The 18140-nt window shown below is 42.8% G+C and overlaps 2 protein-coding genes across 2 annotated transcripts; one reads left to right on the top strand and one right to left on the bottom strand.

The window, feature by feature from the left end:
• Positions 1-1903: 1903 nt before the first annotated feature.
• On the top strand, positions 1904-5196 carry bbs10 (Bardet-Biedl syndrome 10; the record flags this gene model as incomplete). Its single annotated transcript, XM_080002941.1, has 3 exons — positions 1904-2094; positions 3346-4320; positions 4431-5196. 3 exons carry the CDS (start codon positions 1904-1906, stop codon positions 5194-5196), a joined length of 1932 nt encoding a protein of 643 aa, XP_079859067.1.
• A 1072-nt stretch (positions 5197-6268) lies between these two features.
• Positions 6269-15094, bottom strand: cd9a (CD9 molecule a). The gene is made up of 8 exons (XM_080002455.1): positions 14908-15094; positions 10136-10238; positions 9828-9925; positions 8983-9057; positions 8797-8898; positions 7807-7896; positions 7356-7436; positions 6269-7262 (listed from the first exon to the last, which is right to left on the bottom strand). The coding sequence occupies exons 1-8, from the start codon at positions 14974-14976 to the stop codon at positions 7197-7199; spliced, it is 684 nt and encodes a 227-aa protein (XP_079858581.1). The 5' UTR covers positions 14977-15094; the 3' UTR covers positions 6269-7196.
• Positions 15095-18140: the final 3046 nt, after the last annotated feature.

Below are 18140 nucleotides of genomic sequence, written 5' to 3'. Positions count from 1 at the left end.
AACCTCCGCCTTCCTGGGTTCAATCCGGGGTGATTGGGGATTGTCGTCACCCTGAGACGGGACGTGCTTGTCCAAGTGTGCGATCCATCCCCGTCGTCCCTGACCTTTGGAGCGGGAGGCTCGGGACTCCTGGAGCCCCGGGAATCAGGAGGAGAGGTGAAAGATGATATTGTTGATCGAACGAGACAGAGCGTCACCGAAAACGCAGCATGATGCATTATATTCAACAAAAACATCAATTACTGATGTCAACTGAATGGCAGACAAAAAGCAACAGCTTATACAGTATACTGCACAGTTTATGGGTTATATCTTTGACACTCTCTCCCTCGCGATGAATTTCAACTGGTTCTTGCCTTGACTTTGTATCTCGTGAAACAAGACAAAAATAACTATTTATTTACAGCAACTATAGAGGAAATGGAAATGATCAATGCAACCTCAGCGCAAATATGAAGAATGATGTGTTTGAAACCACACAAGCCTACGACACTTTTTCGACGCTGAAGTGACGTTAGAAACGTCTGCTACTACCAGGCGGTGCTATTTCACAGATGTATGTTTTGGCACTCTTCTTATAGGCCTGTATGTTATCTTTTATTTCATAATTATATTGCATGTTGTCGCCTTCCTAAAATAATGGCACAAGTCACTTTTTGACAAAAGTCATGTTTTGGCCTAAATCATCTCCTCATGATGCTGGCCACCTCTGGTAAAATTGCCGACCTCCTCAGAACGTCAATAATCATGTATTGTCATAACCTTTTTGAATGAAATCATTAATAAATATAATGTGTTTGGTTGCTTTTTTTGTGTTTTCTGAAAAACCTGAAAAAATGACTTATGCCATTATTTTAGGAGGGTGACAATGTTTTTCTTATAGGCAGTTATTAAATGAGATCTCTTCATATCACATGTATTTTTCTTAATTATATGATTTTATTGATTATACCTTTCATTTCGATAGAAGGATAAAAACAAAACATTCACCTTGTTTTCAACTAAGTTTAGGTTTCATAGAAAATAATATTGTGCACCAGACATAGTGAATGTTGGGCCTCGATGGAAAAAAAAATTAACATTTTAATGTTCAAATAAAATAAATAATTAAAACAAAGTTCGGAGAAAAAGGTTCAATGGAAAATGAAATCGTGTGAAATGGAACTTGAACGAACAAAGCAAGGTTTTAGAGCGATGTCGTCCCACGTCCGGCCACTGGGTGGCGGTGACGTGCACTTCTGGCCCGAGTCACAGCGCTTTGAGGGAGGCAGAAGAAGCCCGGTTGCCAGGACAACAGAGAGAGGCGCGACGCCGACGTCCCCGACGCGAGTCAGCGCAGCGTGACGGTAAAGTACGAGATTCAGTTCAGTCGGAACGTCAACACCAAATACCTCGAGTTATTCCACGAGTGCGGCCCTAATGTCGCACCTCAATGCCCGCTCTCCTCAGTAGTCAGCGTCCAAGAGCTAGCGGCGAAGAGCTAGCGTCGACGAATTAGATACAGACAGACAGACAGACAGACAGACAGACAGACAGATATAAATATAAAACGAAACATGTTCATATCTGGGGAAAGGTTGAAAATATACAATAAAACTCACAGTTAAGTGTGCACAATATGGCAGGATCATGGAAAGCAAACCGGAAAAAAAGCATGGGAGAGTTAGCCACAATCACGATTCTGGGTTCTTAATTGTAGAATTAAATATACATTTAAATCCTCCAAAATGAAACTTGTCTAAACTTACCACCATCACTTATAAGGTATGAGGCTATTGTCCTGTGTTCCACAATGGAAGATGAAACTGCCGTGTCCCCTGAAGCTGATTAAAAATCCAAAGCAAATCATGTGTCATTTCTAACACCCGAATATCGTTCTTCTGTCTCGCCAGGGTCTTTGCGGATGCAGCAGGTGGAGCGTCTCGGTCTGGACCATGTCCTGCAGTCGGTGTCCGCGCTGGAGGCCGTGGTCCTCCGGAGCTTCGGGCCCTGCGGGGGTCAGGTACTCTTCACCCGGGACACGGGACAGGTGATGCTGAGCCGCAGCGGGTCCCGCATCCTGACGGCCCTGCGGCTGGAGCACCCGCTGGCCAGGTAGGTAAGATAAGACCCTATGGATCTCCCCCCGGGAGGGGTTCCGGTCGTAGGGATCGCAGCTAGCCCGGGAACCAGACGAATCTGCGGGCTCGTGTTGTACTTGCTCCGGCAGATGCATCTGGTCCTCCTCCTCCCATTCAGATGGATTTCCAATGACCTGGTCGGATCGGGCAAATCATCACCCTTCATCTAATGTTGGGCGCGTTTGATACGATCACTGTACAGAGCAGCGCCGTTGAGGCTTTTTTGCAAACATCCAAGATGGCTGCAGCCGATGTGGAACGTTCTGTTTAATCTGCTATCGCAACAGTATTAAATTAACTGGACGGTGTATTTTCTCTAAAAGAAGAACAAACAACCGCACTTCAAGCTTTTGTTGATGAGAAAGATGTGTTTGCCGTATTTCATACATTTTTCCGTGGACCAGCGCTACTCTTCCTTGCTCTGATTGGCTGTAGGTCTATCCAAAGCGTCCAGAGTCATTTTGGTCTGCGCCCGTTGATAAGCCCCCTTGGAAATTGAAAATTAACTGAGGGGTTCCAGACCGCCAGGTTCTGCCGATGTCAGGCTAGATTACAGCAGCAGTAGTTGACAGAACAGCAAAAATAGATTAAAATAAAAGAAAGTATACAAGTGGAAATTTTAAAGTTGAAAGCTTAGCACCATAACTAGCTTTTCTTTAAAACAATGTAATTGAATAAAATTGCTCCTTCAATATTCAAGCATTGGAATAACATTTATTTACCAAAGATCAAACTTCAGAATCAGCCATGAAGTTGTTTAGGAAATAGTCAACAAATATGTTTTTATAAGTACTTCCTGTTCCTGCTGTTATAATCAATGCTTTCGGAGACAGCTCAGAGAGCGTCTCTGTGTGGGGACTGTGGGTCAAAACGATTGAAGCCGCGTGTAAAACGGTGAATGATTCGCCAAATGCTTCCTTGAACTGCAAGGACGATGCACAGTGACGTCAAGTAAAAGCAATGGCAAAGCAAACCCTGATGATGTCATGTGATGAGGTCACTTCAGCCGACCCTCTCTGGTCACACTCTGACCTTAAATATCTCCTTGATCCTCTGTCACCATAGCACCAACGTCGCCTTCAAGGAAAAGACTTAAAAGAATTCAAACTCATTCTTTGGATATAACTAACATTCCACAACAATCGTTAAAGATAGCGATACGATTGCTTATAAGGTTATGATCACCAAAAAATAAGTTTTCCTCTGTTATGTGTGTCTGTTGTAGAATGGTGGTGGAGTGTGTGTGGAAGCACAGCGCCGTCACCGGCGATGGCGCCAAAAGCTTTGTTTTGCTGCTGGCGTCTTTGCTGCGGGGAATTGAGGCGGCGGCCTCCAGGGAGATGGGCGTGTCTCGCTCCTGTCGGACCCGGGCGGCGGAGCAAGCTGCCGCCGCGAGCCGCCTCGCCGAGAGGCTGCTGGCGTTTGGGCTGGAGGAGCTGGACGATGCCGTGGGCGCGGCGGTGGACTCTCACCGAGATATTCTGTCATGGGAGGGTGGGAGCTCAGATGCCGATGCCGACGCGCGCGCTCCCACCGTCCATAGGCTGTTGAGGGCGTTCTTTCACACCCGGGTGGGACGCGCCCACTCTGACTGCATCAGCCGTCTGACCTTTGACCTGCTCTCCCACTGGGCGTGCCCCGCTCGCCGCCCGTCCTCCATCCTCCGTTTTATAAACAGCAACTTCCCTGCGCTGCATACCGCCGCGTCCGGTTTCCCCACCAGTTGTTCCCGTTTGATGGAGGGCCAGGTGATCCACAGGGACTTCTCCACGCCGCACCCTCCGTCTGAGCTCCAGCCGATCAGTGCCGTGGCCATAAGTGTGCACCTGCGGCCAAGCGGGTCACCTGGAGATGTGGTACTGGAGGTGGGAGGTCGGGAAAATGGCGGGAGAGCGGGGGAGGAAGGAGGCGATGGTATTTTGAAATATACTGCTTGGGCAGAGAGGTCAATAGATGGTGTTGTTCGAACCCTTCACCTTTTGGGCGTCTCCCTGCTGCTCTCTGCTGTGAAACAGTGTGAGGCGGCTCTGGCATTGGCTCGGCTCGCCGGCGTGTCCGTGGTGGAGTGCATCGCCGAGGACGAGCTGTCTCTCTTTGCCTATTTGAGCGGTGTGGAGCCCGTCTCAGACTGCCGGCTGATTGGACGGGAGCACGTCGCCTCGCTGGCCTTCTGCAAGCCCGTTGTGTTGGGAGCTCACAGGTTCGTACACGCAAACACCCGTCATGGCTTCCATCACTTATTTTCCACGTAAATTGTTTATTGTCGATTCACGTCGTGAAGTGAACACCGCCCTTTTTCCTCTTTTCCAGGTACGTCCATGTAGCGTTTTCTGCGTGTGAGGAAAGGCTACAGCTCACCCCTCACAGCCTGGTGATCTGCGGCCCTGGAGAAGGACAGACGGAACAGTCCGCCTCCGCCGTTCAGGACGCTCTCAAGATGCTTCTAACCACTTGGCAGCCGGTCATAAGAGCTGGAACCGCGCCAGCAGATGAGAGGCCGTCCCCACGCTCCCGCGCGAGCAGTCGTCCAAACATGGACATACTCTCAGGCAGCGCCTCGCACGCACAAGCAGTCGTGGCGTCCTCCTCGGCGAGGTCTGTCTCAGAGCCCGGGTGGGTCGTGCCGGGCGGAGGGACTTTCGAGTTCCTGTTACACCACGCCCTGCGACGGCGCAGCTCGGTGCGAGAGCAGCTCCCGCTGTTGGCGGACGCTCTGCTGAGCGTGCCCCAGCGGATTCACCCCCGCCATCCCCGGCGCCCTGCGCAGGCTCACGCGCGGCTCCTGAGCCGTCTCAGAAACCACAGCCGCTTTGACCGGCGCTCTGGGAGCCACGCCCCTCTGGAAGGCGGCGACGCGAGCGGCCATGACGTGGGGCCGGTTCCTACGTCAGATTGGGGTCTGGATTCGGTCTCCTGTAAACACCAGCTGATCCTGGCCGTACTCCAGTGCGCCCGAGGTCTCCTGCGGGCGGATGCTCTGCTGCGCACACGTGCACCGCTGCAAACAGAGATGCGTGCGCTCTCTTACAGCCGCTCTCTGGAGGACACGGAGGAAAGCGATGAGGAAAGCGGCTGAGATGTCTGACCTTTGATATATATTCCTCATTGTCATGGACACAGGTGTGGTTGTAAGTCGTGTGTGTTGGTTTTAAGGCACACGGGATGATCTTGTTGTATGGCGCTATTTTTTCACTGTTATATTAAAGTTTTCATACACCACGTCCGCAACAACAAAATAAATCAAATTTGATATCGGGAAATGTTTTGACGGTCGATTGGGTCCGGACGTTCAGCCTCCCCAAATGCTCGGTTTTGGGGATAACAATAAGTAGGACAAAAAACATCACAGCTACCGAGAAACAACATCAATCTGTCCTCGATTTGTTCGCTTTTCCTCTTCCCTGTGATTAGTTATGTGCTAATTTGTGCGGGCTGTGTGAATGTGTGTGTTTATCTTGGAGCGTCGGTGGCTTGGTCGCTCGTATCAACATTCCTCTCTCTTATCTCTGCGTTCCTGCCCACTTCCTTTGGACAGTGCACAAGTTATTATATAAATGGGGAGTATATACAGGACTGGGCTGCGGGGTCACCCACAGAGCCCCTCTCTGCTATAATCAGCGTTATTGCCATCGTGGGGTCCGGGGAGTCCAAGAAGGAAACACCCAGCTGTCAACAAGGCAATCAGAGCATTTCCTGCTTTCATCTGCGACTACTTTTGCTGTGATCAGAGGGATAGTTCACCAATCACCCCCCCCCACCGATGGACTGTATCTGAACCAGTGATGAGTCATTTGAGTTAAAAGGAACTCAAATAGCATTCTCTTGAACACAACACACAGGCTTAATTAGGGATCAGACGACTTTTCCGTGAGTATTTTGATGGAACTGCTCTGAGGTGACAAGCCGCTGGCTTCTGTTTTAACTTTCGATGACTCAGACTTGATAACAACAAACGTCAGAGAGAGAGGGAGCGTGTGGGGAGGCCAGGTTGTTTTTTTTCACTGTGTACATGAAGAGAGCCATGGAGCAGCGGCCATGTTTATACTTGGTGCCCTTGTTATTTTAGCCATTTCAAGTAAAGTGTATCCTATTTGGTGAATCTCAAATCAGTACTAGCCATTCGAAAATATCTGCAGAAGAAGTAAATATATAATGCAGCAGGTTTGGCTTTATTTGGCTTTATTACATCTTCGTTTATGTGCAACACACAAGTGCATACAGTATAAATCGGTGTGATCACTGTGAGATGTAAAGGACGTTAAAAAAGTTATATCATTCCGTCGTATTAGACAAACTGCAGGTACCATAAAACAACATATCTGTAGAAATCTATTACAAATAAAATAAAAAATAAAAATGAGTCAGAATTGAAGGCGTTTCATCATGGGTTAAGAAAGCGGAAGGTCAGAGGAAAGGATTTGTGTAAAAAAGGAGCTACTTATTATCGTAAAACAAGACCATACACCTTATATTAAGATGGGAGGAATCCCACTTGTCACATTTCGCAGCCTGAGCTCTGAATGATCGCCAATGTATTACTTCAAAGGTTATTAAGGAAAACAAAACGTTCTCATTGGCTAGTTGCTGTATCATGCTGAAGTGGTGATAGCGGCCCCGGGGCCACCATTCTCCTTGTTACCGATTGATCCAGTGGTTTCATCAGAAATGTGTGTGAGATACGATGCAATGTTGTTTTGTTTTGATAATTAACGATTCACAAAGATCAATTGAGATCACATGTCCACAAATCACACATTTCTGATTACATCTCCATTGAAGCACAGATGATGTCCATTCTACAATTGGACCTATTAACCACATTGCGTCTATCGAGTCCAGGAAGGTGAGCCTCAGCATTTGGCAGTGAAGTTACAATACGTCTGATCTTCAGATCATTAAGCCCAGCATCACTAATCCATCCCATCATTAATAGAAATACAAGCACAGCGCCAAGCGTGTTGGCTGTCCCTCCTGAACAAGCGGTGTCACCATTGGCAGTGGCGCGTCAGATGATTTTGGGAATGACTTCATGCAACATTAACGAGGACTCGCAGGTGGCGGCGGCGGGCCTCGTCGTCACACCACCTCCCGAGACTTCCTGATGGCGCAGCAGAGGAGCATGCTGAAGATCATCCCAAACACCTGGGACGGAAGAGGTTTTGTTTACGCAGGCGTCCTTTGCTGTCAGTAATGTTGAGGTTCAGCGAACTACAATCAGCTCTGTTTGAGACTCACCATGACAACCCCCACCGTGATGCCCACGCCGCCGATGATGTGCATGGAGTCGAACACCTCATCGATGGCGTCGGGGCAGCTCTGCAACACAGACACGGTCGATTCGTTTTTGTTTGTTCTTTGTCTCTCTGAACACGTGCATTACTTATGTTATGAAACACACAGGAAAGCGGACCTGGCTTCAATAAAGCATCGTTGCCATAGCAACACCATAAGACGGCCAAGATAGTTGGCCACCAATTTCTGTGCACGTCTGCACTTCCGTTCTTGGAATCTCCCTTGGCATCATCCATCCCAGCCCAAGTCGAGTTTGCATAAATCAGAGATCCTTCTGTCAGTTGCTTTGGTGACTTGATAAACATCCCAGAATTCATGACAGTGAGAGAGAACTTTTCTTTTATACTTAGATGTCAATAGCTGCAGCTTTCGAGTGTGAACTTATTCATTGTACCTTAGTAATGAACTCATCAAGCAACTCTTTGGAGGGACAGGTGTCTTTGGCGGAATCTACCACGGTTCCAGTCGGGCCACAGCAGTTCAGCTGTGAACACACGCACACGCACACACACACACACACTGAGTTAAACTTATTTTAGTCCACACTGGTAAAGTGGACTGTCTCTGGACAAATTCATAGGTTGAACTCTTCATAACTCAAGATAAATAGCCCAATTCAGCAACTGTGCTTTTTAATTCTCTCTGCCAATCTGGAGTTCATGGGGCTAGTGTATTCTTCAGGTTTTCCCTTTCCAGTACATTCATGATTGCAAATAAATAAAAACATCAGCACAGCTAACTGACTGGCTTATCCGTGGGTACTGTTTGATTTAGTGCTATTTTAAGGGATTTCTATCATTTATTTTAAAATATTCTACAGCAGCAATTCTCAACTGGTGGGTGAACATCCAAAATTGTGTCGTGGGCGTATAAATCCACTTCTTTCTAAAATGTCTAAGTACATTTTTTGAAGTGCACTGAATTTCCGATGCCGCGCTTTTATTTTAAAACACCATTTCCAACTACGCTCTGTGACTCATATCACAAACGTCAAGCCCCATTCTAACGTTGTCGTTTGCTCGGCTAAATTAAATCAAAGCCATTCTAATCAGATGGATACACTCGACCTTTACACATCCGAGCTCAAGCAAAAGCGTCGCGGATTGATTTTGTGAAAATGGTTTGAATTCTAAATCAGGAAAATCAAGAAAAAACAACGTGGATTGTGATCCTCCACTGGCCGAGAACCACATTGAATGGTTAAATTATCAAGGGGACTCCTGTTATTCTGCGCGAATAACATTTCAGTAAAATCCCCCCAGCAGGGAAAAACCCTTCCCAAACCATTTCATTGGAACACAGAGTCGCCTGAGTTCAAATGAGTGCAACAGAATTAAGCAACAACGTCATGCGAGTCAGTGCAGCTCCGATCAGAAAGCCTCACCCCCGTTTGAATGAGCCGCAGTGAGTCCCTGAGCCGCACGTCTCCCGTGGCCTGGTAGTTGTTGTACGTCTCCATGTAGAACGTTGTGATGTCATCCACCACCTATAGGACACATGTGACGCTGTTGGACACGGTGTTGTTTATGAACTTGCTGTGTGGGGGCGAGGCTGTGCGTTAGGTCGGTACCTTGCTTTGGTTCGAGAAACCCCAGATTCCTGCTGCCACCTCGATTGCAAATATGATGAGCAGGCAGAAGAAGAACTGCACAAAAAGGAGACAGACGTTAAAATGTGTGTATGTACACTTATGTGTGTGTGTGTGTGTGTGTGTGTGTGTGTGTGTGCGCGTGCACGCCTCAGCACCGCCACATGTCTTGCATGTGTGTACATATTAGTAAGTAAGGTCATTTGACCGAAGCTGTGCCCAATTTACATAGGCTCCTCCCCCACCTGAGAGATTAAGCAAAAGAAGATTAACCAGGGGGAGAAAGAGAGGGAGGGAGAGGTGGAGGCAGGGAGGGGGCGGTGGAGGCAGGAAGGGAGGGAAACATTCAGGGAGAGGAGACGGGAAGGGAGGGAGGGATGGAGGGAGGGAATAAACAAGACACTTCTTTGGCTGGGCCATGAGGCCGTTCTGTAAACACTGATGAGTGGAGACACATCATGTATCTTACTTAGCTCAAGGTCGGCGTTTAAATTGACAATAACCTAAGTGGGATAACACCCATGTGTGGAGCTTAGTGGGAGCTGTTGTTATGTGGCAACATGGGGGGAGAAAGGGGCCTGAGGGCAAAACATGATTCACAGATAACATTGTTAGTCGAAGGAGAGTTCCACTAAAAATGAGTTTTGAACCAGCTTTTCACACGTAGTGAATCCACAAAGAGACTCCAACACGCCTCCAAGTCTGAGATAGGTTGATTGGGTTAATATGGGTGTTGGGTGGAAGTATAAGTATGAATCAGTGGGAATAGGACGAAATAATCAAACATTGTTATAATAATAACAATAATAATAAAGAGTTGTACTAACCAGTCCCAGCATGCAGGGAGATTCCTGAATTGCTCCACAACATCCTAAGAAACCCACCACCATCATCAGCGCTCCAGCACTGATCATAACGTAAACACCTGCACACAGACACGCCCACCACAGCTGCATCAACAAGCACATTGGTTGTTGTCAACCAAATACTACCTATATAAGGCCACTTCCTCCAAAAAGGCACAAGTCGTCTGTATTTTGTTAAAAGAAAATGTTCCGCCTGAATCTTACCAAAAAAAAAAAAAAAAGATTTTATGTTACTTATGATGATTATGCACGAGTGTGTTTGGAATTACCTGTGTAGAAGACGACCGGAGAGTTTTCACCTTGAAACAAGCTGCTGGTTTTTGGGTCAAACCTCAGCCACAGGCCGATGGCGAGGACGGCGGTGCCTGCCAGCTGACAGACACAACATGAATACTGCATTATGACATCATCACAACAAAGAAAATATCCATATGCCGTACAAGGAGGAAGCGTTCACATATTTTACTTCATTGAAAGTACAAATACCCTGACACAAAGTGACTCCAGTGAAAGTCAAAGTACGTTGACATTTCTACTTAAGTGAAGTGTTCTTAATGTATTGTAAGTAAAAGTATTTGTCATATCACGTATCCTGATGTAGTAACAGAGTCTAGAATACAGCATGAAGTGCTACTGTCAGTTTCTTGTGATCTCTTGCATTTACTTTTAGCATAACACGAGAATATCTCTGTTACCTCATCTCATCCTATACAAATATAAACCCTGTTGTTTTGTTTTTAACTGAAGTCATATGCAACATAGTTAGAAATGTAGTGGAGTACAATGTCAAACGTCTCCCAAACGGAATACGCTGAAGTAATTACATGACATTAGGGCTGCACCATTATGGCAAAAATGATAATCACGATTATTTTGCTCAATATCGTGATCACGATTATTTATCACGGCTAATATCACACAATTATTTTATTGCACTTTGTAAATCAACAGAGAGCTGCCTTCACAATAATAATGTATTTTATGGACTTACAAATGAACGTATAAAATGTACAAATCTTTGAATCAAAATAGGACTTTCTTCACATTCAGTCTCCTTAAGGCGATATATATAAATGACACTACATATTACAGACTATTTACTTTGCCACACATGGATAATTGCGATCTGATGAAAAGTAAGTAAAACTTCAAGGGCGTGTTTGCACTGTAGCACAATGTCTTTTGTGAATGGGACACTGAGATGGCGCAGCTGAGAAATTTAATTTAATTTAAAAAATCATCCCCGGCCACGATCAATGAATTATGGAGGCCAATATCGACATCGCGATAAATCTACGATTAATTGTGCAGCCCTACATGACATTATTAATTATCTTTACAGCCTTAATACTTCATACAATGTGATGCACTTCAGCACAGTAACAAAGTACTTGTCATTTTGTTATTTTCCACCACTGACGACATGACGAGCACACGTTGCTACAAAAACCTGAAAACAGATCATCAGCGTGAAAACGAACACCGCCACAAACACGTTCTGCAGTACAAACAATTTATTTTCTATTGCCGGTTGCTTTGAAAAGCAGAAATAGAAACGCTTTGCTAATCACAACACGCTCAACACCTTGCAACCAAGTTGCAAAACTGACTTCCGCCGTCGCTTCCGAAAAACAATATCTGAACGCATCCGTGTGTGTGTGTGTGTGGTAGATGTTGGAGGTTTCTATCGATGATGTAAACCAGTGGTCCCCAACCCCCGGGCCAATTGGTAGGATCAATTGGTACCGGGCCGCCCAAGAAATAATTAATTATTTCCGTTGTATTTATTATCTGAGTCTGAACAATCTTTTATTTTGAAAAATGACCGGATTCTCTCGGTTACATCTTGGTCACATGAGCGCCAAAAATTTAACCCACAAGCTGGCAAAATGAGCAAAAAACAGACGTCTTTGGAAAGTTTCTTTTCGAAGGGGAAAAGGGCCGGTGAAGAGACAGAAGAAGAGCCTACAACTTCCTAGAAAAAGAAAGTTTTTAACAGACAGTACCAGGAGTTCTACTTGAAGTATGGATTTATCGCGACAGGTGATTCCCACAGACCAAGCCCGCTCTGCATAATATGCGGCGAACGGATCTCTAACGAGGCAATGAAGCCTTCAAAATTGCTTCGCCACCTGGAGACCAAGCACCTGGATTAAAAAACAAGCCCCCGGAGTATTTTGAAAGAAAAAAACAGGAACACAAAAGACAGAAGAAATTACTGGCGGCCACCACATCAATAAATGCGAATGCACTGAGAGCATCATACTTGGTGGCTAACCGTATTGCTAAGGCTAAAAAGCCATTCACTATTGGTGAAGAGTTGATCTTGCCCTCCACTAAAGACATTTGCCGTGAACTTCTAGGAGAGGCTGCTGTTAACAAGATAGCACGGGTACCTTTGTCGGCTAGCACCGTGACTCTGCGCATTGAGGAAATAGCCGAAGACATTGAGAAACAATTGTTGGAGAGGATTGATACGTCACCGTGGTACGCACTCCAGGTAGACAAATCTACAGATGTTGACAATAAGGCAATACTGCTTGTTTATGTGCGATATCTTTATCAGGAGGATGTACATGAGGACATGTTGTGTGCGCTATCGTTGCCAACCAACACCACAGTCGCAGAACTGTTCAAGTCGCTGGATGGTTATATATTAGGAAAACTTAAATGGTCCTTTTGTGTCGGCATATGCACGGACGGAGCCGCTGCCATGACCGGACGGCTGTCTGGTTTAACTGCTCGGATTAAGGAGGTTGCGCCTGAGTGTGAATCTACGCATTGTATCATTCACAGGGAAATGCTTGCAAGCCGAAAAATGCCACTCGTTGCAGAGAAACAAGTTCGGGGCTCTCATTGATTTAGCGTTGTGGTGAGTTAAAATTTTCATGCACTTTATATTCATTTTTGTGGCGTATCTGTATCTTATTTTGAAGGCATGTTTAAACGTTACCATAGCGACCAGAGTCCGAGAGCGTTAGGGCTGTGGTCGCCAACAGAGGGGGATGAGGGAGAGGGGAGAGGAGACGGTTCAAACTGACAACTTTATTTCAGCTGTTGAAAAATATCATTCATGGAGTGTTTAATAATACAAATGTGAAATGTGGAATTGCTGGTTCTTCGTATTTTTTATAACGTTTATTATTTTATTATTTATTTTATTATAATATATATTTCTTTATTATTTATTATGATGTTTATTATATTCTCAATATAAACAATCTACGAACCCCCCCCCCCCCCCCGGTCCGCAGTACAATTGTCAAGCATTGTCCGGTCCGCGGTGATAAAAAGGTTGGGGACCACTGATGTAAACGACTGCAGAGGGTTACACTAGTCCCAATCAAAGATGATCAGACCAACTGTGTAGAAAAGTAGAATGTTACACACACACACACACACACACACACACACAGACTGGTACATTAATTATTAACAAGCTTTTCGTCAGAGCTTCTGTGAGGTTTATTTAGAGTGTGTGTGTGTGTGTGTTTCTGAATGACCTTTGACCTGCTCTCCTTTGTTTCTATCTTGCGCCCTGCAGCTGTTTGCCAGATCGTTGCATGGTGTATAGTACTATACAGTATAGTACTATACTGTAAAGTACCATTCAGTATAGTATTATACACTATACAGTATAGTACTATACTGTATAATACTATACTGTGAAGTACTTTGCAGCATAGTACTATACTGTATATGTGCCATTAAATCTTCCTATTGTCTGTCTCTCCATCTCTCACATGTTCTCTTCATGTTCTCTTTTACAAATGTTGACACACATGTTTAGAAACACACGTGCACAGTAAAGGCCTTTGAAGGGCACTTCATACGGACGGACGTTGGGCCGTTCCTCCCCCGTCGACCAACGGCCGTTACTACTCCACCGAGCAGTGGGAGGAGGAAACAGATAGTTGGGGGAATGCCAAGTCCTCAAACCGCCGTCCTCTGAACACACAGAGCACAGGAAGTTTGGACTTTCTTTTTTCGTTGTTGTTGTTGTTGTTGTTGTTGTTGTTGTTGTTGTTTGACTGGCCTGCACCAGGCGAGCGGGATCACAACGTGTTCTGTTCAGACGCGTCCAGGCTGCACGACGACGGCGACGACGAACAGCTTTTCCCGCCGCGCAATCACAGAATTGTCCCCTGAAGAGCGGCGTCAGGGAATCCAGTGCAGCCATAAATAGACACAGGCGCTGGAGGAGGATGTATGTGTTGTGCACTATGTATGGACCGGGCCCCACGTTCCACTGTTAGACTGGTCCTTGTCGATGCAGAGACACAAACACACGCATGAATCTAGCACGCACGCACGCACGCACGCACGCACACACAGGGAACCCCTCTCAGCTTCCTCTGCGCCGTCAGATGAGGTGAGACGCTCAAATATGGCCCAGGCCGCTCATGTAGAACCCGGCGGCGCGTACACACGCACGTAGCGCAGCGCCGTGGAGACCCCCCCCCGCCCCCCCGCCCCCCCGCCCCCCCGCCGGGCCGGACGGGACCCAGATAAACACACACGGCTCCCGGGACCCGCACGCGCGCGCGCGCACACGCACTGGCCGACAACCTTAGACACTGACACGCGCAATTTCGCGCACCGCGTGACGCCTGGAAGCGGACGCGCCGGTTCCCCCCGGTTCCCCCCCGGTTCCCCCCCGGTTCCCCCCGGTTCCCTCGGGAGTAGTTTGAAATGCAGCGCGCGCAAGCCCACCACACGCACACGGAATTGGGTCAGTCGGCCACCGGGGATTCATCCGCCGACCGGGTCGGTCGACGCACGTTCAGTAGTGGACGCGGAGCAAACTCACACGGAAACGCCACCGTCCCGCGGACGGGCGCGGTTATTATAAGGCCTGCGGACCCGCGGAAGGTGCGTTCCGCGTCACGTATTCGGGCCGCGGACCGCAGAGCTGCACCCGGAGCGTCCGATTCCGCTCGGTTGTCCGTCCGCGTGCGAGAACGACACGCGCGCGCAGTCGAACGCGTCGCCGTTATTAAACCGCGCCGGTGTGTCCGCCGCCGCTCCGGTAATGACTCACCCAGAACACCAGGTTGAAGGCAAACATCAGGTACTTGACGCACATCTCTCCTCCGGACAGAGCGGCCATGGCTGCGGCTCGGGGGACGCGGGGGTCGCGGGCGGAGGAGCGGACGCGACGGCGACGTGAAGCGACGGCGCGACCAACGACGACGGGCTCTCGCGCTCTGGGGCTCGAGCTGCTGCTCGACGCGGATGCACGCACACGCGCGCGCGCGCTTCCTGCCGCGAGCGCGTGTGCGTGCCAGCCCCCCCCCCCATGTTATTAAACATGTTATTAAACATGTTATTAAACATACTATTAAACATACTATTAAACATGTTATTAACATGATATTAAACATGTTATTAAACATGTTATTAAACATGTTATTAAACATACTATTAAACATGTTATTAAACATACTATTAAACATGCTATTAAACATGTTATTAAACATGCTATTAAACATGTTATTAAACATGTTATTAAACATGTTATTAAACATACTATTAAACATGTTATTAAACATACTATTAAACATGCTATTAAACATGTTATTAAACATGCTATTAAACATGTTATTAAACATATTATTAAACATGTTATTAAACATATTATTAAACATGTTATTAAACATACTATTAAACATGTTATTAAACATACTATTAAACATGCTATTAAACATGTTATTAAACATGCTATTAAACATGCTATTAAACATTTTATTAAACATGTTATTAAACATGTTATTGAACATACTATTAAACATATTATTAAACATGTTATTAAACATGTTATTAAACATGCTATTAAACATACTATTAAACATGTTATTTAACATGTTATTAAACATGTTATTAAACATGTTATTAACATGATATTAAACATGTTATTAAACATGTTATTAAACATACTATTAAACATGTTATTAAACATACTATAAAAACATACTATTAAACATGTTATTAAACATGTTATTAAACATGTTATTAAACATACTATTAAACATGTTATTAAACATACTATTAAACATGTTATTAAACATGCTATTAAACATGTTATTAAACATGTTATTAAACATATTATTAAACATGTTATTAAACATATTATTAAACATGTTATTAAACATACTATTAAACATGTTATTAAACATACTATTAAACATGCTATTAAACATGTTATTAAACATGCTATTAAACATGCTATTAAACATTTTATTAAACATGTTATTAAACATGTTATTAAACATATTATTAAACATGTTATTAAACATACTATTAAACATGTTATTAAACATGTTATTAAACATGTTATTGAACATACTATTAAACATATTATTAAACATGTTATTAAACATGTTATTAAACATACTATTAAACATGTTATTAAACATGTTATTAAACATGTTATTGAACATACTATTAAACATATTATTAAACATGTTATTAAACATACTATTAAACATGTTATTAAACATACTATTAAACATGTTATTAAACATGTTATTAAACATATTATTAAACATGTTATTAAACATGTTATTAAACATGTTATTAAACATACTATTAAACATGTTATTAAACATGTTATTAAACATACTATTAAACATGTTATTAAACATACTATTAAACATGTTATTGAACATGTTATTAAACATACTATTAAACATATTATTATACATGTTATTAAACATGTTATTAAACATACTATTATACATGTTATTAAACATACTATTAAACATACTATTAAACATGTTATTAAACATATTATTAAACATGTTATTAAACATACTATTAAACATGTTATTAAACATACTATTAAACATGTTATTAAACATGTTATTAAACATGTTATTAAACATACTATTAAACATGTTATTAAACATGTTATTAAACATACTATTAAACATGTTATTAAACATGTTATTAAACATGTTATTAAACATATTATTAAACATGTTATTAAACATACTATTAAACATGTTATTGAACATGTTATTAAACATACTATTAAACATGTTATTAAACATGTTATTAAACATGTTATTAAACATACTATTAAACATGTTATTAAACATACTATTAAACATACTATTAAACATATTATTAAACATGTTATTAAACATGTTATTAAACATATTATTAAACATGTTATTAAACATGTTATTAAACATGTTATTAAACATATTATTAAACATACTATTAAACATATTATTAAACATGTTATTAAACATATTATTAAACATGTTATTAAACATATTATTAAACATACTATTAAACATATTATTAAACATACTATTAAACATACTATTAAACATGTTATTAAACATGTTATTAAACATATTATTAAACATGTTATTAAACACGTTGTTAAACATACTATTAAACATGTTATTAAACATGTTATTAAGCAAACTATTAAACATGTTATTAAACATGTTATTAAACATTTTATTAAACATGTTGTTAAACATACTATTAAACATATTATTAAACATGTTATTAAACATACTATTAAACATGTTATGAAACATGTTATTAAAAATACTATTAAACATGTTATGAAACATGTTTTTCAACGTATCATTAAACATGTTATGAAACATGTTTTTCAACGTATTATTAAACATATTTTTAAACATGTTATGAAACATTTTTGTAAACATATTGTTAAACAATTTATGAAACATTTAACATATTAAACATGTAGTTTTATCAGTTTTCTGTCTTTCTTTCTTTCTTTCTTTCTTTCTTTTTTTCTTTCTCTCTCTTGTCTCTTGCGGAGTGATATAGTTCAAGTTCAAGTTCAAGAGATTATTTGTCACATACATATACATAAGTCATACATATAACAACATATAAATAACATCTCTGCATGTGGGCCCTGTGATAGACTGGCGACCTGTCCTGGGATTGGCTCCAGCCCCCGCGACCCCACGAGGATAAGCGGTATAGATAATGGATAATGGAAATATAAAAAATTAAAAAAAATAATATTTATATTATTCATACAGATAATATACCATAAATAACATAAAATACTAAAACCATAAAATATTATACAATAATTATATAATGTAAAAATAAAAATAAATAGATATAAACAATACAACTATACAAATAAATGAAAATACAAATAAATGTAAAAAAATAGGATAACCATATCATAGATACATATAATAAACATAATAATAATAGAATAAAAATGTAAAATATCAATAGGTGACATCAAAAAGCCACTGGCTCCGGGCT

This window comes from Zeus faber (genome assembly GCF_960531495.2).
Source record: "Zeus faber genome assembly, chromosome: 6".
NCBI lineage: Eukaryota > Metazoa > Chordata > Actinopteri > Zeiformes > Zeidae > Zeus > Zeus faber.
This window is presented reverse-complemented; position numbering and strand designations above follow the sequence as displayed.

Excerpts from the sequence above, each read along its gene's own strand:
- cd9a (XM_080002455.1), bottom strand. The coding sequence starts at position 14,976 with ATGGCCGCTCTGTCCGGAGGAGAGATGTGCGTCAAGTACCTGATGTTT. Across the intron at positions 7,437-7,806 it reads TTGATGAGTTCATTACTAAG|AGCTGCCCCGACGCCATCGA; the intron begins GTACAATGAATA and ends TCTGTGTTGCAG. Across the intron at positions 7,263-7,355 it reads TCACGGTGGGGGTTGTCATG|GTGTTTGGGATGATCTTCAG; the intron begins GTGAGTCTCAAA and ends CTTCCGTCCCAG.